We start from the raw sequence: 17,394 nt of genomic DNA, 5'->3' as shown, positions 1-17,394 counted from the left end.
ACAAAAATCCGTGGTAGTAACCCATTTAGCTCATGGAGGTAGTCTCGATCTCTGATGTTTCAAAACTAAATATATATATATATTGTAAATGTTTATGTGTATCTCATTCTTCTCTGGGGAATCTGCCTTACGAATAGCGGTAGAGCTTGTGACGATTTCAAGTGTAATAATGTTTTCCCTTAGAATAATAACGCATAGAATGATAGTTTCATATCAAACGAACTGTCACAAGTGAGGCAAAAAGCAAATTCATGTAGGCTAGTTTTAGTAGTAGGTCAATTTCTCGGTTTTAGTGAATATATATATAAAATACAAGTTGAAACGCGTTACTTCCTTGTGGAATGTGATGTTAGTATCTATTTTATGTTTGTCGGACGTATTTTTACACTCATTTACCGCACATTTCGTCACTTTTAGCTAAAATTCTGGAGCTGTTCGCGGTGCAAGTTGACCTTGAGCACTGACGGCCCGTCCGCTCGTGTAGGCCCTTTGGGAGCGCTTCAATTTGTCTCACTTAGCGTGTGCGGACTAGATTTCTATGCGTTATTATTCTAAGTGTTTACCTATGAAATAAAAATTATTTTGAATTTAGAATTTGAATTTTGAATACAACATTTTTACACGTGTCAATAATGGGGAGTCTTCGCGCGAACGCCTTGGTGGACGGGTGCAATGAATATGGCTACTGATATAGTGAAGTGTACAAAGTGCAATATAATTATAAATGAGCTTTTATATTTTATTCAAAACAAAATTAATATAATGGATGTTAAAGTTTAGTTAGATTATGCTTGAGTGCTTTTACTACGTCGGAAATTAGTGCCGCAAAAGACATACTCTTTGCGTCAATTTCTACTACAATACAATACTCCGTTGGGATTAAGCAATTATGTATGTTATCGCTCTTCAGGAGACGTGGTTACTGCCGTGCGTCTTGCCGTGTTTGGCGAAGATACATGAAGGCTTCGGTAGTACTGGAGTGTCGGCAGTGGACACGAGTTGGGGTATTCTCAAAGGGAGACCATTCAGCGGAGTTGCTCTCCTCTGGCGTAAGTCGATGTTTCAAAACGTTTCAATAGTTCAGTGTATTAATCCACTTATATCAGCTGTGCTTATTACAACGAACGATCGGCCAGTGTTAATTTTTAGCATATATATGCCTATTGATTGTGTCGACAATATAACCCAATTTACCTAAGTACGGTGCATGCTATTATCGAAGAAAGTGACGTAGAATCTGCTTTTATACTTGGTGATTTTAATGCACATCCGAATGCTAGATTCATATGAACTTATCGAATTTTCGTTAGCTCAGGACTGGTCGTGTGTGGACGTCGTCGACAAGTTGAGCTTATCCTCAGGTACATATACATTCATCAGCGAGGCGCAAGGATGCAGGAGGTGGCTAGACCATTGCGTTTGTACGAGCGCAGCACTGCTGCAGCACAGTTGATGTAAATGTAAAATACGACGTATACTGGTCTGACCACTTCCCCCTAGTAGTGCGATGTAATCTTGATGTGATTAAGCAAAAGGCGATGTTACAACATTTTATACCTAACAAAATATCGTGGGGACAAAGAAATGCAGAACAGACTAATGCTTATCGTGAATTTTGTGATAACGAATTAAAAAATATAGACTTTCCATTACAATGTATGAAGTGTTGTGATAGTTCTGATTTACGTCACAGAAATATTATAAGTAAAATGTACTATGATGTAGTTAACGTGATGTCTCGAGCTGCGAGTTCCACTTACGGAAATAATAAACGTAAAGGTGTTAAGGTCGTAGTCGGCTGGAACAAGTATGTCAGAGAGGCACATGCGAGTGCTAAGTTGCATTTTAACACTTGGTTATAGATTGGTAAACCATGAAGTGGTCCAGTATACACTAATATGATAGAATCTCGCAAAATTTTTAAAGGAAAGCTGAAGTGGTGCCAAAATCAATAAGACCAAATCAAAATGGATTTGATGGCGTCATTTCACTCTAAGCGGGATTTTTCTAATTTTAGAAGTGTACCATTGAATTGATTGCTAAGCTAAGCGCTCCTGTGTGTGTCGATGGTAGTTCCATACCTAGCGATGTTGCTAACTTGTTTCTGCAGCATTATAAAGTTCAGTCACCATTGGGAACGCCGAAGAGGAGGTTTGACACTGAGGCCATTGGGAGGCTTAAAATAGTTACTCTCGCCAAAGACGTCAAAATGGCGATAAAACTAATGACGAAAGGTAAATCGCCAGGTCATGATGGCCTCTGTCTCGAACACCTTCGGCACGCTGGCGTGCATCTTCTGCGGATACTCGCCATGCTCAATAACCTCTGCCTAAGTCACTCGTACCTACCTTCTGATTTGGTAAAGACGGTGGTGGTGCCTATAGTCAAGAATAAGACAGGGGATGTCCCAGACAAATCCAATTATAGGCCTACAGGCCTACCTAGACCTAGACCTAATGATACATCATTAGCCACAATAACAGCGAAGGTATTTGACAGTGTGCTCAATTCATATTTGAAGAAGTATGTTAAGCTTCATGAGGCACAGTTTGGGTTTGTGCCCGGACTGTCAACAGAGACTGCTATTCTTAGTTTAAAGCACACTGTCAAGTAATATCAGATAGAGAGATGCCTATTTATGCCTGTTTCATGGACTTTACTAAGGCTTTTGACACTGTCTGTTACGACATCCTCTGGAAGAAGCTGGTAAATACGGGACTACAGCCAGAGCTAATTTCGTTATTTAGGTACTGGTACTTAAATCAGGAAAATCGAGTGAAGTGAGCGGGGAGTATTCGGCTCCATGCAGGTTGGAATGCGGAGTGAGACAAGGGGGGGGTTGAGCTCTCCTCTTGCTTTTTTGAGGGACTCAGTGGCATGCGTGTTGGCTGTTTTGTTGATAGTGTATGTGTCAACAGCATCAGTTACGCGGATGATGGTGCTGCTGGCGCCATCAATCACTGCTTTACGACAGCTACTCGCCGTATACGAGTCATTTGCGGCATCTCATGGGTTAACTTATAATAACAAAAAAACTGAGTACATGATCTTTAGGGCGGGAAACAAATGTCCTTTCTTTTTTCCACCTATTGTACTTAATGGTGTTCCCCTTAGGAAAGTGCACTAGTTCAAATATCTTAGACATTTGCGTACCGAAGACCTTAGAGCTGATGCAGACATAGAGAGGGAACGCAGAGCGTTGTCAGTCCGGGCGAACATGCTTGCTCGCAGGTTTGCACGATGTACCTACAGCTACAGTTAAAATAACGCTATTTAAGGGATTTTGCACTTCTCTATACTCGGTAAGTCTGTGGGTCAGATACACTCAAAGGGCATACAATGCTCTGCGCATCCAATATAACAACGCCTTCAGGGTGCTGTTGCGGCTGCCACGAATCTGAGGTGCCTCGAGCATGTTCGTTGAGGCAGGCACAGACAGTTTCAACGCAGTATTACGCAAAAAACGAACTGGCTTATAGACAGAGTGTGGGGCAGCAGTAACAGCATCTTGAAGATGACATCTAAGAAATTTGATTGTCCTTTGATGTGGAAACTCACTCAAAGGATGTAATCATCGTTAATTATTAAGTATATAATAACATAGTACTCTCCTATATAAGACACCTCTCATTATTATGGAGGTTCTTGTTTTGTTGCTAATTAATTGTAACTAGGTACATAGTGTATTTATTTATTATGTGAATGTATCTAGCTTAATATGTATTTAGTTATCAAAGATCTCTATTTGATTATTATACTTAAACAATTACCAACAATTATTACACCACACTTGCACACAATAGCTTGCAAAAAGTTTTACATTTAATTCTAAATATATATAATACTATACTAATATATATACCATATACTAATATAATACCATTCTAAATATATGTAATAATATATACCTACTATACTACATTTAACTAAATATGAATACTATACTAAATATGAATATATTCAATTACAGGTAACTATGTAGTATAGTTTCTCTTCAATTGTTTGCTAAGTGCTAAGGTACCTGACCTAAAAGAATTTGTATAAAGTAACACCAAATTTTGTTTGGAATGCACACATTTATTGAGGTAGTAGAAAAGTTGTATTAGCTTAATACACTGCATAAAATATTCTTAAGTCCCATTTGCTTTGTTTATATTTTATTTAAGTGTATGAAAGCTTTTTAATCTTACCTTGACAATATTAAAAATCCATTAATGCAATCCTCGATTCATTGCACTGTAACTCATTTGCATACCAAAATTGAAACATTTAAATTAATAAAAACAAAGTTTAGATACCGTACACCACACTGGCATATTTAAATGACCCAGACAGGTGATTTGTAGCAGCTCCTGAGGGGCACTGCTCAGAGATGGAGAGCGAGGCAACCACCGCTCAGTGTCCGACTAAACTTTACACAAATACATTCAAAAATCCACCAGCCCTGCCCTGCTATTGGACAACTACTCCGTACCCCTTTGCGCGTGTGCTAAAAAACGAAAGGGTTGTATAAGTTACCCCTTTTTTATCAACACCCCATCATTTTGCATCCCTTTCTTATTACCATTCACTATAAAAAACCCACTAAGATCTTATTGACACTGCAACGGAAATCATAATAGTAATAAGTAGGTATCATTACACATTACCTATGATTTTATATTTATGAAATCATAGGAACATTTGTAGTAAGCAACTTAGAAAACTATGCAATGAGAAAAATATATATTATTTATACCTGAATTCACATAATATCCTATAAAATAAGAATAATCACCTTCGCATACATAAACATTTCTAGCACTCATAACTCTTAATTAGAGCTAATTCAGAGATTTAATTTCAAACAAGTAAATGGAAAACGATAACCCGCCATACAACTCAGCTGTACGGTCCTTTACACGCAATTTAAGATTTCTGACAGACAACAGGACAGAATATGTGTGAAGAAAAAGGAAAAATTATTAATTTTTATCAAACTTCCCGAGCAATGCTGCGTAAAAGGAAGCCAATTTGACAGTACGTTGATAAGATTGACGTCGTAGACCACAGATAACTCGTAGACAGAGAAACTGAAACATATATGTATTTCTCCGAAATTTCTTTAGTTTAGTTTCCAGAAAAATAATTAAATTAGCGACTACTTTAATTGCAATAATCGTGAATAACAATGACCCTATATCATTTTGGGAATTGCCTTGCGCTAGTCTATGCGCCTTATCACATGGCATATAAATTCTCTGGAATGTAAGTAGTTCTTTTAAGGTTATTAACTTTTAGGGCTTATTCTGGAATCCAACGATATCTATGCAATAGTGGAAGCATAAATTTTCAAAATGTTTTAAATGCGAAGTTGCGAGGTACTCGATTTTTTTCATTTAAGTTCAGATCATACTCGAGTATAATTTCAGCTCGGAGTACGCGACGTTCTCAAAATGTGTGTATGCCGGTGGTCTTTATATCTTCACGCAGCTATGCAAGATGCTACTTTTAGCTACTTTCTTTCCTGACTCTGATGGCAGTCACACTTCTGGCGACTACGATGTCTTCTTAGTAAGTATTGATTTTTTATTTTGAAATATAAGATTTAGGTTCACCTATGATATAAGGTGGCCTAAATATTACAATGGCATTTAACAATGATAACAATAAACATCTGGACTATAAAACATTGAAATTTTTCAAACAATGTTACCTGATCTGAATGTGAACTAGGTGTGCAGTTACTTTTGGGACAAAGATTCTCAAGGAAAAGAGATGAGATGAGCCCTCAACTAGTATAATATCGTCAGGGATAGTGCAAAGGCGGGTATGTAGCATTGGTAAAAATCGCATATCTTTATGTGATCAAATTTTACAGGAGTGGGTTTAAACGTTATTACTTTGTTATTTCAATGGCTGCAACTTAAATTTTTGCATAGTAAGCATTAATTTCAGTTATTTATGGACTGATAACACTAGACTCCAGTAAATAAAGCTAATTTGGTTGTTGTACGCTAGTTACGCGTAATTGCACTATCCCCAATGATATAAATAAGTCGAAATTATTTATTGTATTGTATTGATGGCATACACTGCAATGGTTCCCATTGTGGAGAAAAGATTTGCTAAAGAATTTGGCCCAGAATGCACCAGACATATACGAAAGGAATTATATGTCATGCACTGAGGCTCCTTTCATGCACCCCCAAATTATTTATGAATACATGGATATGGGTCCGTAATTGTCAGCCCGGCTTCACCCACTACAGGATATACGGCTTTCGTAGTTTATGCCGCGATGGGAGTTACTTTAAAAAAAAGTACTGAATTGTGTCTAACAAACATTACAGGAGATCCTGAAAGCGACCGTGGACTTTGCGGACCTGTTTGGTTTATACTTTGCCCTTAACTCAGTTCCTGGCAAAGGACATGCAAAGATTCTCACTGCTGCCATAGGATGGGCCAGTGCTGAGGTATGCTCCTCATTTTTCTTAACTTAGACATGAGGTGCTGCAAGCATAAATTAAAATGAAAGGGCAAATGACATTTCAAAAACTTTCATAGATTTCTCATAGACGACTAAAAAGTCGTTGAAAAACCAACTACAAAGACACGACAACAAGCACAGAAAAATTCGTGAGGTCCGATGGTTCATTCCGTGACTTAGTTGGAATAGCGTCTGCCACGGTATGCTAGAAGACGCTGGTTCGAATCCGGCCAGATCGAAGGATTTTTTTCTGAGTGTTCGATCTTTGTATTAATAATCATAATGTTTTAACAGTTAGGCAAATAATACTGTTACAGATTATTTCAAGATAACTAATCCTATCTGAACCACCACTGAAGGCTTGACATCCAACATACTATATACAACTACTTATTTGCAATGTTAAGTATTGTATAGTTTATATTTTAATCTCTTCATAATCCTCTAATTTTCTCGGATAGGCCTTACGTACACTTGACATGCTGTGCTGCATGAGCTGTGCTGTATTACAATTAGTACCAACACAGTTCAGACATAATGCTGTGGTTTTCTTGAATGAAAAGTTAATTGTATAGTAGGTATTACAAATTGTCATAGGAAGCGTTAGCTACTGCTACTCATTTTGAGGTAGAATTTTCTAAGAAGATGAGTAACTAATTCTAAGGGGTCACTGTTCGTATATACAAATGATAACAAACTAATGTTTAATTAGGTAGTTGGTCACATTTGTCGTTTACAACACAAGACTGCTGAACAGATTAGTGCCTAGATGAAATGAACTGTTTGTCCGGATGTAAATCGCGTATATTTGTTTTTTCAAACAAACCGACGTATCGGGCCCTCTACAGGTTCCACGGTCACGGTTAACACGATTTGTTTGAGAAAACAAATATACGCGATTTAAATCCGGAAAAATAGTTTCATTTCCTCCGTGTAACAATCGCGAAAACCTAAGAACTCGAGATTGGGACCTGTTGCCACACTTTGCTAGTGACATAAGTAGAAGTCTCCGAAGCGAACACATCGGCGGCAGGGGGGGCGCGTCGCGCGCCCGCTGTCACTCTGGCGGCCGGCAGGTGTTGGTGACGCGGTCGGTGGCGCTGTGGGTGGGCGCGCGCGGCTCGGAGTTCTCGTGGCGCTACGTGCGCGCGTGCGCCGAGTCCAACGTGGCGCTGCTGCAGCACTCGGCCGTGGCCGCGCTGGTGTGGCTGGCGCAGCGCAAGGACCTGCCGCGCGCGCAGGCGCCGCTGGTGCTGGCGCTGCTGGCGCTGGCGCCCTACCGCGCGCTGCTGGAGGACGCGGCGGCCGCGCTGCTGGCGCTGGGCGCCTGGGCGCTGCTGGCGCTGCGGGCGGCGCACGCGCTGCTGCTGGGGCTGGCCGCGCTGGCCATGTACGCGATGCTGGCCCGCCAGTGAGGCGCCCGCGCCTGCCGATGGCCGTCGTCGGGCGCGTCGTGCGCGTCGGCCGAACGACTGACCTCGAGTGCCCCGTTCGTGAACAAACACTGCAGCCGTCGGACGTTTTCTCAATTCATTCTTGTTATTTCGTAACAACCTGGTCGCAGGACCAGTCCTTCGGCCGTAAACAGATCCGTTACATTTATTTATTTCATAAAGAAAACATTCTTTTGGACTCACAGCTCAAACCAAAGCACCTAACAAGACTTAAACTTAAACATTATATCATCAAATGAAGGGACGAACAAATCGTGCGCCAGAGCTTTAAGACGCAAAGATCTACTACTAAAGGGCACTGCCACTGCGCCCGTCACCCTGAGACATAAGTTGACAAATCCCATAAGCCTGTAATTTCACCAGCACATGAAATAAATAAAATAAATATAGTATAATGTAGTTTGAAATATAGAGTCCAATGACTCTTTTCCTCCTTAGTCATTACTCTATACTGATTATGTTCCACTGATTTCACTTTCTAGTATCCTTGACTTTTCCAAACGACTAACCACCCAGATGCTTTTCGTCAACCACATCTTTCCAATACATTTGTATATAGTGATAGTCGTGATTTATACTCTTCCTTACGAGTTTCCTGTATCTCCTGTTTGGTTTTCAAGATAGTTATTAGTCTTAGACACATTTCCTGGGCTCTTACAAATCAAGGTGATTTGACTATAGCCTTTAGAATACCATTTTGGAAGTGTTCAATAATTTCCGCACTAGAGGTGGCTGGCACATCCCCACAACTCCAATGCATATGTTCATATCGATTTTAGCAACCATGACCAACTTATACAACAGTGGTTTATTCTCATAACTAATAACATTGGCTATGTACCAATTCTCCACAGCAAATAGACAAAATTTGTTGTTCAAAATATTTATTTTATTGCTTAGTTGCTTTGATGTGAATTCTCCATGTTAGTCTTCTAGCCAGATACACTCCCAGATACTTAACAGTATTAACATGAGGTAAGATCTGGTTATCCATTTCTACTTCAGGGCAGTTTTCTAAACATAAATGTAACACGTTCAGATTTTAGAGTTTCTTTTATAATATCAAGTGACGAGACGAACAAGTCGTTCGCCTGATGGTAAGCTACACGCCTGTTCAAATAGTTGCAGTGCCACTCAGAGCTTTAAATCGCAAACATCTGAGGGGCACTGCCACTGCACCCGTCACCCTGAGAATTTCAAATTACATGCACATTCCCATGTGCATGTAATTTGAAACCGTAACGCAGTAACGCTGACATTACTACTTGGCGGCAGAAATAGGTAAGGTCTAGGTCTAGTTTGGGGTATGTTTATTAAGTTGAACTTGTAGCTTCCACGTGAAACTTGAGGTTTTATGTCACGGGTAAGTACTACACGGTATCGTCTGCATATCGTCCGTGTTTTATAGAAAGCGCCATTTCAAGAATTTTACAGGATCAGGACAGCATATTTTGGCTTTTAACGACTGTTTTAAAATTCAATTTTGGTTTTATTTAACTTTAAGTTTTAAAATTGAATTTACCATAGGACGTAAATATTTCAAAACAAACGTAAAAAACTAAAACATAGTCCCAGAAAAAATATTCGAAATGGCGTTTTCGCCCTTTCTACAAAACACCGACGATATGTAGCCGTGTGTACCTACTGCATTAGTTTCCGGTAGATCCGATCTAAACAGTGTGTACAAATTGGGTATACTGAGCCCTAAGCCACGCCTGCCTGAATATCGTGAATCTGACATACTGCTTCTCCATATTGCACAAAGAACTATTTTCCAAGTACAATTTGAGTATGACACAGAATGTATGAGGTGTATTTCCTTTTGAGCTAGAAAAGCAGGCCTGCATACCAGGTCCTACTCGTGCCACCCAAGCTCCTCCAGGAATCTCAGCAGCCTCCTCGGTTTGCTGAAGACTTCGGGGAGCGACCTTGGCACTCCAAGGTACTTTGCCCTGTAGTTGGCCACGCCGGAGCACTGTAGTAGGATGTGCGCAGCCGTTTCCTCCCCCTCCATGCACGCTCTGCATAGAGGGCTGTCTGTGATACCTAAATTGAAAAGGTGTTTATTGTATGGACCATGACCTGTTAGGGCGGCAGTTAGAGTGCGAAGCTCTTGCCTGTTGAGTTTAATTAATATTCGTGATAGACTGGCATTGAGCGTTGGGAGTGCTTCCCTCGCCTGTCTACAAACCGTAAGGGTTGTCCATATGTTGTTATGAGAATATTTTGTACCTTTGAGTATAGTTGTTCTTGACCATTGGTTGGGGAGGGACACTATGGGTTCTGGCCCTACAGCATCCGTCTCCGACCCTTTTCTAGCTAGTTCGTCTGCTGCGTCGTTGCCACGTGAGCCGCTGTGTCCTTTAATCCACTGTAGAGTTAAGTGGTTTTGTATACATACCTCCATGAGTGCTTGATGGCATTCATAAATGAGCCCTGAGTTTATGTCATAGCTGTTCAGTGCTTGAAGTACTGACATACTGTCAGAGAGTATTCGAATGGAGTGGTTCTTTACTCTTCTCGCTATGATTGCTTCTGCCGCCAACTTGATGCCCATACATTCAGCCTGGAATACTGTGTTGTGGTCACCAAGCGGTGTTGATATCCTGATATTGAGGTCTTCTGAGAATACCCCAGTACCTGTTCCTGAACTTGTTTTAGATCCATCGGTGAAAACGCGGACCTCTCTGGGGTTCAGTCCTTCATTGGGATCTTCAAACAATTGTATCTTGTATTTTTTGTCAAAGATGTACTGTTTTGGGATCCTATCCACAGCCGCCTCCAGTAGCGGTTCCTCATTGACTGTCTTATGAAGGATTTCTGTATGTGGGGTCCTCATGTGCTTCCAAAGGCCGGTTCTGTTTAGACGCACTGCTGTTGACGCCGCTTCCTGTCTGATGAACATTGGGAGGGGTCGCAGGTCCAGCATCGCTTCGAGGGCCGCAGTCGGAGTTGTCCTCATGCAGCCGGTCGTTGCCATGCAAGCCAGTCTTTGGAATTTGTCCAGCTTGTCGGTTGCGGTCGTCAGTTTGGTTCGTGGCCACCATACTATCGCGCCGTAACTGATCATGGGTCTTATCACCGCTGTGTAGAGCCATAGTGTTATTTTGGGTGAGAGTCCCCATTGTTTACCTACCATTCTATGGCACTGCCAGAAGGTGATGGTGGCTTTTTTAATTTTGTTGTCCAGATGCTTGTTCCAATTCAACTTGTTGTCCAGTATTACTCCCAAGTACTTGACTTCGGTTGATATCTGTAGTTCTGTACTGAACAGTTTGGGTAGTAGGTAGTTACCCAGTAGTCTTTTGTTTGTAAACATTACCAGTTCCGTCTTTGTTGGGTTTACCGACAGTTCATATGCCCTGCACCATCTTTCCACAATCCGGAGTGCAGCTTGTGTAATGTCGCAGAGTACATTGGCATAATTTCCTGTTACCAGTATAGCTATGTCATCAGCATATCCTACTGTATAGAAATGTTCTTTGTTCAGTTTAATGATTCGTGGATTCAATAATAGGTTCTATCGACCAGCATAATTTCAAGTATTTTAGATAACACAGTGAATAAGCTATTTAGCTTACTCCCTGTGTTGTCTAAAAGATGTAATTTCAACGTATTCCACAGTGTTCACCTTAGCCCGATACGAGCGAGCAAAGACGTCTAAGAAGAGTGTAACACCTGACTGCAAGACAATCTGCATCAAAAAAAAGTGGAGCATACAATATTATAATTGAATAAAATCATTATTTTCGCTTTTGTATGTAAATACAATAAAGGTTCGTTAATCTCCATCGATAAGGAAAAAATATTGGAAAAGTATCCGGAAAATATTTATTTTTCTGAGAAATATTATTTGAAAATGTAACGTCAAAGTTAAAGATCATTTATTCCATAGGTAAAATAAATTTACACTTGAAAACGTCACATTTACATTACATTACATTTAGCTACTGCTCATTCACTGCGCTGATTTCCCTGAGAAGGACGAACAAGAAACTCTAGGGATTGCTCATTTCAAATAAACTTAAAAGCTATGGATACACTTTGAACCAAATTTGTATGGATTCTGGAGCCGTGTCGTCTTTCCATACATCTTTATCTAACACGTAGTCTTCAATTTTGTAATATGATTTTTTAATCAAAATATTTTTAATGTAGGTTTTAAACTTAGGAAATGAAAATCTTAATATATGCTCCGGAACCTTGTACAAACGTTTGTTGTACAAACGTATACAGTTCCCCGTAAAAGAGTCATTTACCTTGGTTAAACGAAATGTTTTGTTTTTTAATACTTTTAAATGTAATAAATACAATTTAAAAAAAATGAGTTTGGACTTAGCTCTAAGGTTAATATTATGGATATCTTCTTTCTTATTGAAATTATGTATATTTTTACGGGCATATAAAATATTTGAGTAAATTTACTGTGATGCCTCGGTCATGATACCAGCCTCCTTAAACTTTTCCCTGAGAGAAACCCGAGACCCTAGACGGTACACAGAACGGATCGCTCGTTTTGACAATTGAAATATGGTTTGAATATCTGCCGCTTTACCCCACATGAGACAGAGAGCAGTACTAACATCGGTAAGCGCACGTATTCTGCTGACTGCCTATGCAGCGGAGCTTAATCTGCTGGTCAGGGATGATATATGTCGAATCCATAGAAGTTTACTATCTGAGTTACTACTACCCAAGAAGACTGCTTAATTAACAACATTGACTTACATTTGTAAGTCAATGATTAACAAGGTCTAATTTTTCTCCGTTTATATCTATGCTTGGACTAGTCGATTTTACGTTAGGTAATTCAAATTTAACACATTTTGTCTTCTTGGCATTAAGCAATAAATTGTTAGGATTAAACCAATGAAACTACCAAGAGGGTATCATTAATATGGTCATTGTCACGTCTGTCTGTTTTAAAAATCTAGGATGTGTCAGCAAACAATACTATTTTGCAATGGTCCTTAAGAAGCGTCAATGACCGTGAGCGATAACGCGCCTAATATAATTTCTCCAATACGGTGGCGCCATACGCCCCAATGCACAGTAAGAGTGTGGTAGTTGGACTTTCCGCTTGATTTAACATAATATTGATTGCCGCTAACAGATGGCGTTGTACTTAAAATACACGCATGCCATCAAAGCATATAAGAATTGGACATGTTATGCAAACAAGAAACAACCCACATCTCGAGTGAAATTGAGGCATTGACTTACAATAATTGAGGTATGTATTTAGGTAGAACACCAGCGTGTCCTTTACCAAAAAATCCTGGCAACATACCAAGCCAAAACGGAGAAAATGAAAGTCCTTGAGGGTACCAACCCTAAATAAGTAACTTTTTAATAGCTAAAAAGTACCTTGCTGCTTAACTTCATATAATGTCTTTTTTTAAATATGCTAAACGGATGTACTGAAGTACTGTAGATCTTTGGCGTTTTCATTACGAAAACTAGAACACGGTTCTCGTTAACTAAATAAAAAGATACATAATGTTTTATATTTATTGTTATATAATATAATAGTTTGCCTATATCGTTCGCACTGCTACAGTACATCGTTTGTCTCAAATAGAGATACGCCGAGTACAAGTTTAACCGAGTACCGAATATTACTCGGTTTAACATTTGCCGAGCCGAATTACTCGGTTCATTACAACCGGAACGCGATGATCCTAAAAACCTCCGTTGCTCTAGAATTAGGCCGATATGTCAATGAAAGTTTATTGTCGCGAGAGCAGAGTCCTTTCCAATGGTGGGCAGAGCATAAAACAAAATATCCATAACTGGCACAGTTAGCACGAGTGTTCTTATGTGCACCTGCAAGCACTGTGTATAGCGAGCGGTTATTTGCCGAAGCGGGTAATGTGTATGAAGAAAAAAGGAACAGACTATTACCTGAATGCGCAGAAAGCCTTGTAAATATTCCTACATCATAACTTGCCTAAATATTAATAATGTAAACTTTCTTTTTAAATTACTAAATTGTTAGAAATTGTTACAATTCTCTACAATTTCTAGTAATAAATCTCTTTTGAATATTTTAAATATATTGTTGATTTTACTTTATTATGTCTATAGCTGTGATGCTTTATTTTAACAGAGTACTCTTCTCATGAACCGAGTTATTCGGCCGAGTACACCGAGTACCGAGTAGCAAACGAGTACTCGGCGCATCTCTAGTCTCAAATAACTTACCTACTTATTTCTTCACTGTTTTTACAAAAATCTAGTTATCTCGAAATTGACATTTTGTGGGTTGGTTATAGTTTGCATAACTACTACATATGTCCAACTACATATCTCGTAAGTATCGTGCTCGACGGTAGACAACCGGTTTCAATACAATATAAATTAATTTGTCAAAACAGAGGTTTCGCAACGTATCCTACGAACGCAAACTATGCAGCAGAAGTTTTCAACGTTGCAATTTTAGTAAATAATCAAGGACGCAAACAATAATTTCACTTTTGTTTTGAATACTTTGTGTTTTAGGTTCTAATCCAAAGAAAAATTATTTTTTTTATTCTCACCTAATGGTAAACACAAGGTAGTTGAGCACTTTATTCGGTGATTATCATTATAAGCTGTCGAGTTACGCAATAGGCCAAATTTTTCAAAATTCAAATTCAAAATAATCTTTATTTCATAGGTAAGCATTATTACACTTGAAATCGGTTCACACCGGTCACAATGGTTAAACTCTACCGCTCATTCTGCCTGCCTGGAGGCCTGCAGGATAAGTACTATAAGTCTGGCCAAGCTAAGTCTGCATTGGAATAAATTGGCATCCCCGTAAGAAGATAATGTTAGCAACATTTCATATCTATGTTGTACTGTCAATTTCGTGGTATTTGTGAAGTGTCAAACTGTTAACGTTGTTCTTTTACAAAAAACAACGGTGAAACCTTTGAAAAGTAATGTGCGGCAGTTGCTATTTAGAATGATAAGTAATTTCCGTCTAGTAAAGGAGCGGCAGGATTCTCTTTTTAGCAAAAAACAAAAATATTTGGATGACATTAAAGCACTGACAAGTAAGTTGGTTGTAATAGTCATGATACTTTTGTATATTACTTTAAGTGTATTAGTATAGCGTTGTTCTTATTTTTGATAGACAATTGTTGTAGTTACTATTACACTACGTACGTCTGTGTACGAAGGTTTTGTATTATAAAAATGATGAATGTCGAGATCGCGGCATGAGTCTCAATCAAAAAGGTATATCACATACACGGATTTTGTTTATATTTTCTTGTTTTTCCAGGTGGAATAAGCGACGATCAAGCCTCTTTTGCAGAATGCTCTTCAAAATCTAAGTGATTTAGAAGTTTAAACCTCCAGCGAAAGAACATCGCTTTAATGAGTGGTAAGCGTATTTTATAAATTTTTTTGAGTTACATGTGTAACTAAAATCTCATAATATTAATTCATTAAATCCCTTTTTTTTTCTTTACAGGCATAAGTGAACAAACTCTTAGGGTGATCAAGAAAGAAGGTCAGTGCAATCAGGGTATTTGGAGAACTCCTGAAAAAAAGCGCGCATCGCGGGCTACTAAACTCAACATTGATAATTTTGATCAAAGTGCTATTAGAAATAAAATAGATGAATATTATTTGACCAAAAAAGAAGTGCCAACACTTAAAAAATTGTTACTAGAATTAAATGACGCTATCCAGTTTGATGGTTGTCGGGAAACATTAAGGCGAATTTTATTGAATATGGGCTATGAATTCACAAAGAATACTGAAGAATGGACTGTACTCATGGAAAAAGATGAAGTGGCTGCTTGGAGCCATCGGTACATAAGAAAAATTTTGGCATTAAAAAATGAGCCTGTGGAATCTACAAAACCTATTGTGTATGTAGATGAAACTTATGTACATTTGAATTACAAGCCCAAAAAAAATAGGCAAGGGCCATCTACTTCTAAAATGATTTCAAACATCTCAAAGGGCAAACGATTCATTATAGTTCACGCTGGCACAGAAAATGGTTTTGTAAACAACGCCCTACAAGTTTTTAGCACAAAGTCGAAACACGAAGATTATCATAACGATATGAACGCAGAAAATTTTTCAAAGTGGGTTACAGAAAAATTGCTACCCAACCTGGAGTCACCAAGCATAATAGTCTTTGACAATGCTAGTTATTACAGCGTCCAGATAAACAAATCCCCAGTCACCAGTTCACGAAAAGAAGAAATAAGAGACTGGTTAACTACAAACAGTATTCCATGGTCAAATGAATTCACCAAAAAAGAACTGTTGTGTTTAGGGAAAAGGTATAAACCTGACCCAATTTATTTAATTGATGAATTGTTTAAAGAACACGGCCATGAGCCATATCTACCTAGCTACCACCATATCATTGTCACTTAAACCCTATTGAAATGGTATGGAGCCAGGTAAAAAGAAAAATTGCTAAAAAGAATATAAAAAGTACTACAAACGAAATGATCACAAAAATTGAAGAACCTTTTTCATCAGTAACTAAAGATGATTGGATAAAATATGTAAATCAAGTGAAACGGTTCGAAGAGAAACATCAAGAAACAGATAGATTACTGGACGACGATACAATTTCTTTTGTCATAAATGTTCGGGATTTCGACAGTGACCACAGTGAGATTGTGAGCGACGACGATAAATTTGAAGGCATAGAATATTTAGAATCCGACTTGTCAAGCGATGAAGAACAAATTTCGTAATTTGACAATGAAAAAAAAAACAAATAAATCGAAATTGTTTAAAAACTTGTCTTTTATTGTTAACGATACATCAGTGGTAAACAATGGTCCCATTTAACACAGTATATACATATATATGTATACTTTATTCTTATTTATACATCAGTAAGATAAGGACACAATCAATACTCAATATAAGTATGTAACAATAACAAGTAATTGAATCATTTTAGTCAAGTATCAAGATTATAATTTGGTGTTCCCCTACACAAATTTATAAAAACTACTAAATTCAGACCACTGCAGACTTATATAGCTTACCAAATTTGGTAGTAAGCAAGTTTGATTTGCCTGAGAAAAATATATCAAAAAATATTTATTTATATTTTTGTATTACCTATGACAATAAGCAATATTCTAAGAATTTCAAGCTACACTTCAAGATACGTGTTACAGGATGTACTATTCTTGAAGTTCCACGTGCTATGTTATCGCCTAAAAACTTACACAAAAACACCATATTTAAGCAATTTTGGGCACCTCATCGCCTGAAATAAGAAAGGTCCGAGTATTGAGCACTGCGCAACATTCATTTTTACCGGAGAACCCAAAGCAAAGAAGTCACTCCATTTATGTCTACTTTCTGTATTCTACCGTTGAGATAATATGACGAGGCAAGACGCTTTGCCATTTACACCGTACCTAATATTTCAGCTTCCTAATAAGAGTAATATAGTCAACACAATCAAATGCCTTTGAGAGGTCACAGAAAACACCA

At 38.5% G+C, this 17,394-nt stretch overlaps 1 protein-coding gene across 1 annotated transcript; it reads left to right on the top strand.

Moving 5' to 3' along the window:
* The first annotated feature begins 4,988 nt into the window (after nt 1-4,988).
* Nucleotides 4,989-9,066, top strand: LOC113226346 (transmembrane protein 147). The gene is made up of 4 exons (XM_026458932.1): nt 4,989-5,247; nt 5,412-5,553; nt 6,333-6,455; nt 7,546-9,066. Exons 1-4 carry the CDS (start codon nt 5,171-5,173, stop codon nt 7,882-7,884), a joined length of 681 nt encoding a protein of 226 aa, XP_026314717.1. The 5' UTR covers nt 4,989-5,170; the 3' UTR covers nt 7,885-9,066.
* The last annotated feature ends 8,328 nt before the right edge of the window (nt 9,067-17,394 follow it).

This window comes from Hyposmocoma kahamanoa, unplaced genomic scaffold (genome assembly GCF_003589595.1).
Source record: "Hyposmocoma kahamanoa isolate Upper Pololo Valley unplaced genomic scaffold, ASM358959v1 190, whole genome shotgun sequence".
Taxonomy (NCBI): Eukaryota; Metazoa; Arthropoda; class Insecta; order Lepidoptera; family Cosmopterigidae; genus Hyposmocoma; species Hyposmocoma kahamanoa.
The sequence above is the reverse complement of the archived record's forward strand: the minus strand, read 5'-3'. Positions and strand labels throughout refer to the sequence as shown.

What these genes read in the sequence shown, in the direction of transcription:
- LOC113226346 (XM_026458932.1), top strand. Translation starts at nt 5,171, where the DNA reads ATGACCCTATATCATTTTGGGAATTGCCTTGCGCTAGTCTATGCGCCT. An exon ending in GCATATAAATTCTCTGGAAT is followed by an intron (nt 5,248 to 5,411) that starts GTAAGTAGTTCT and finishes GTATAATTTCAG; the next exon opens with CTCGGAGTACGCGACGTTCT. An exon ending in GCGACTACGATGTCTTCTTA is followed by an intron (nt 5,554 to 6,332) that starts GTAAGTATTGAT and finishes CAAACATTACAG; the next exon opens with GAGATCCTGAAAGCGACCGT.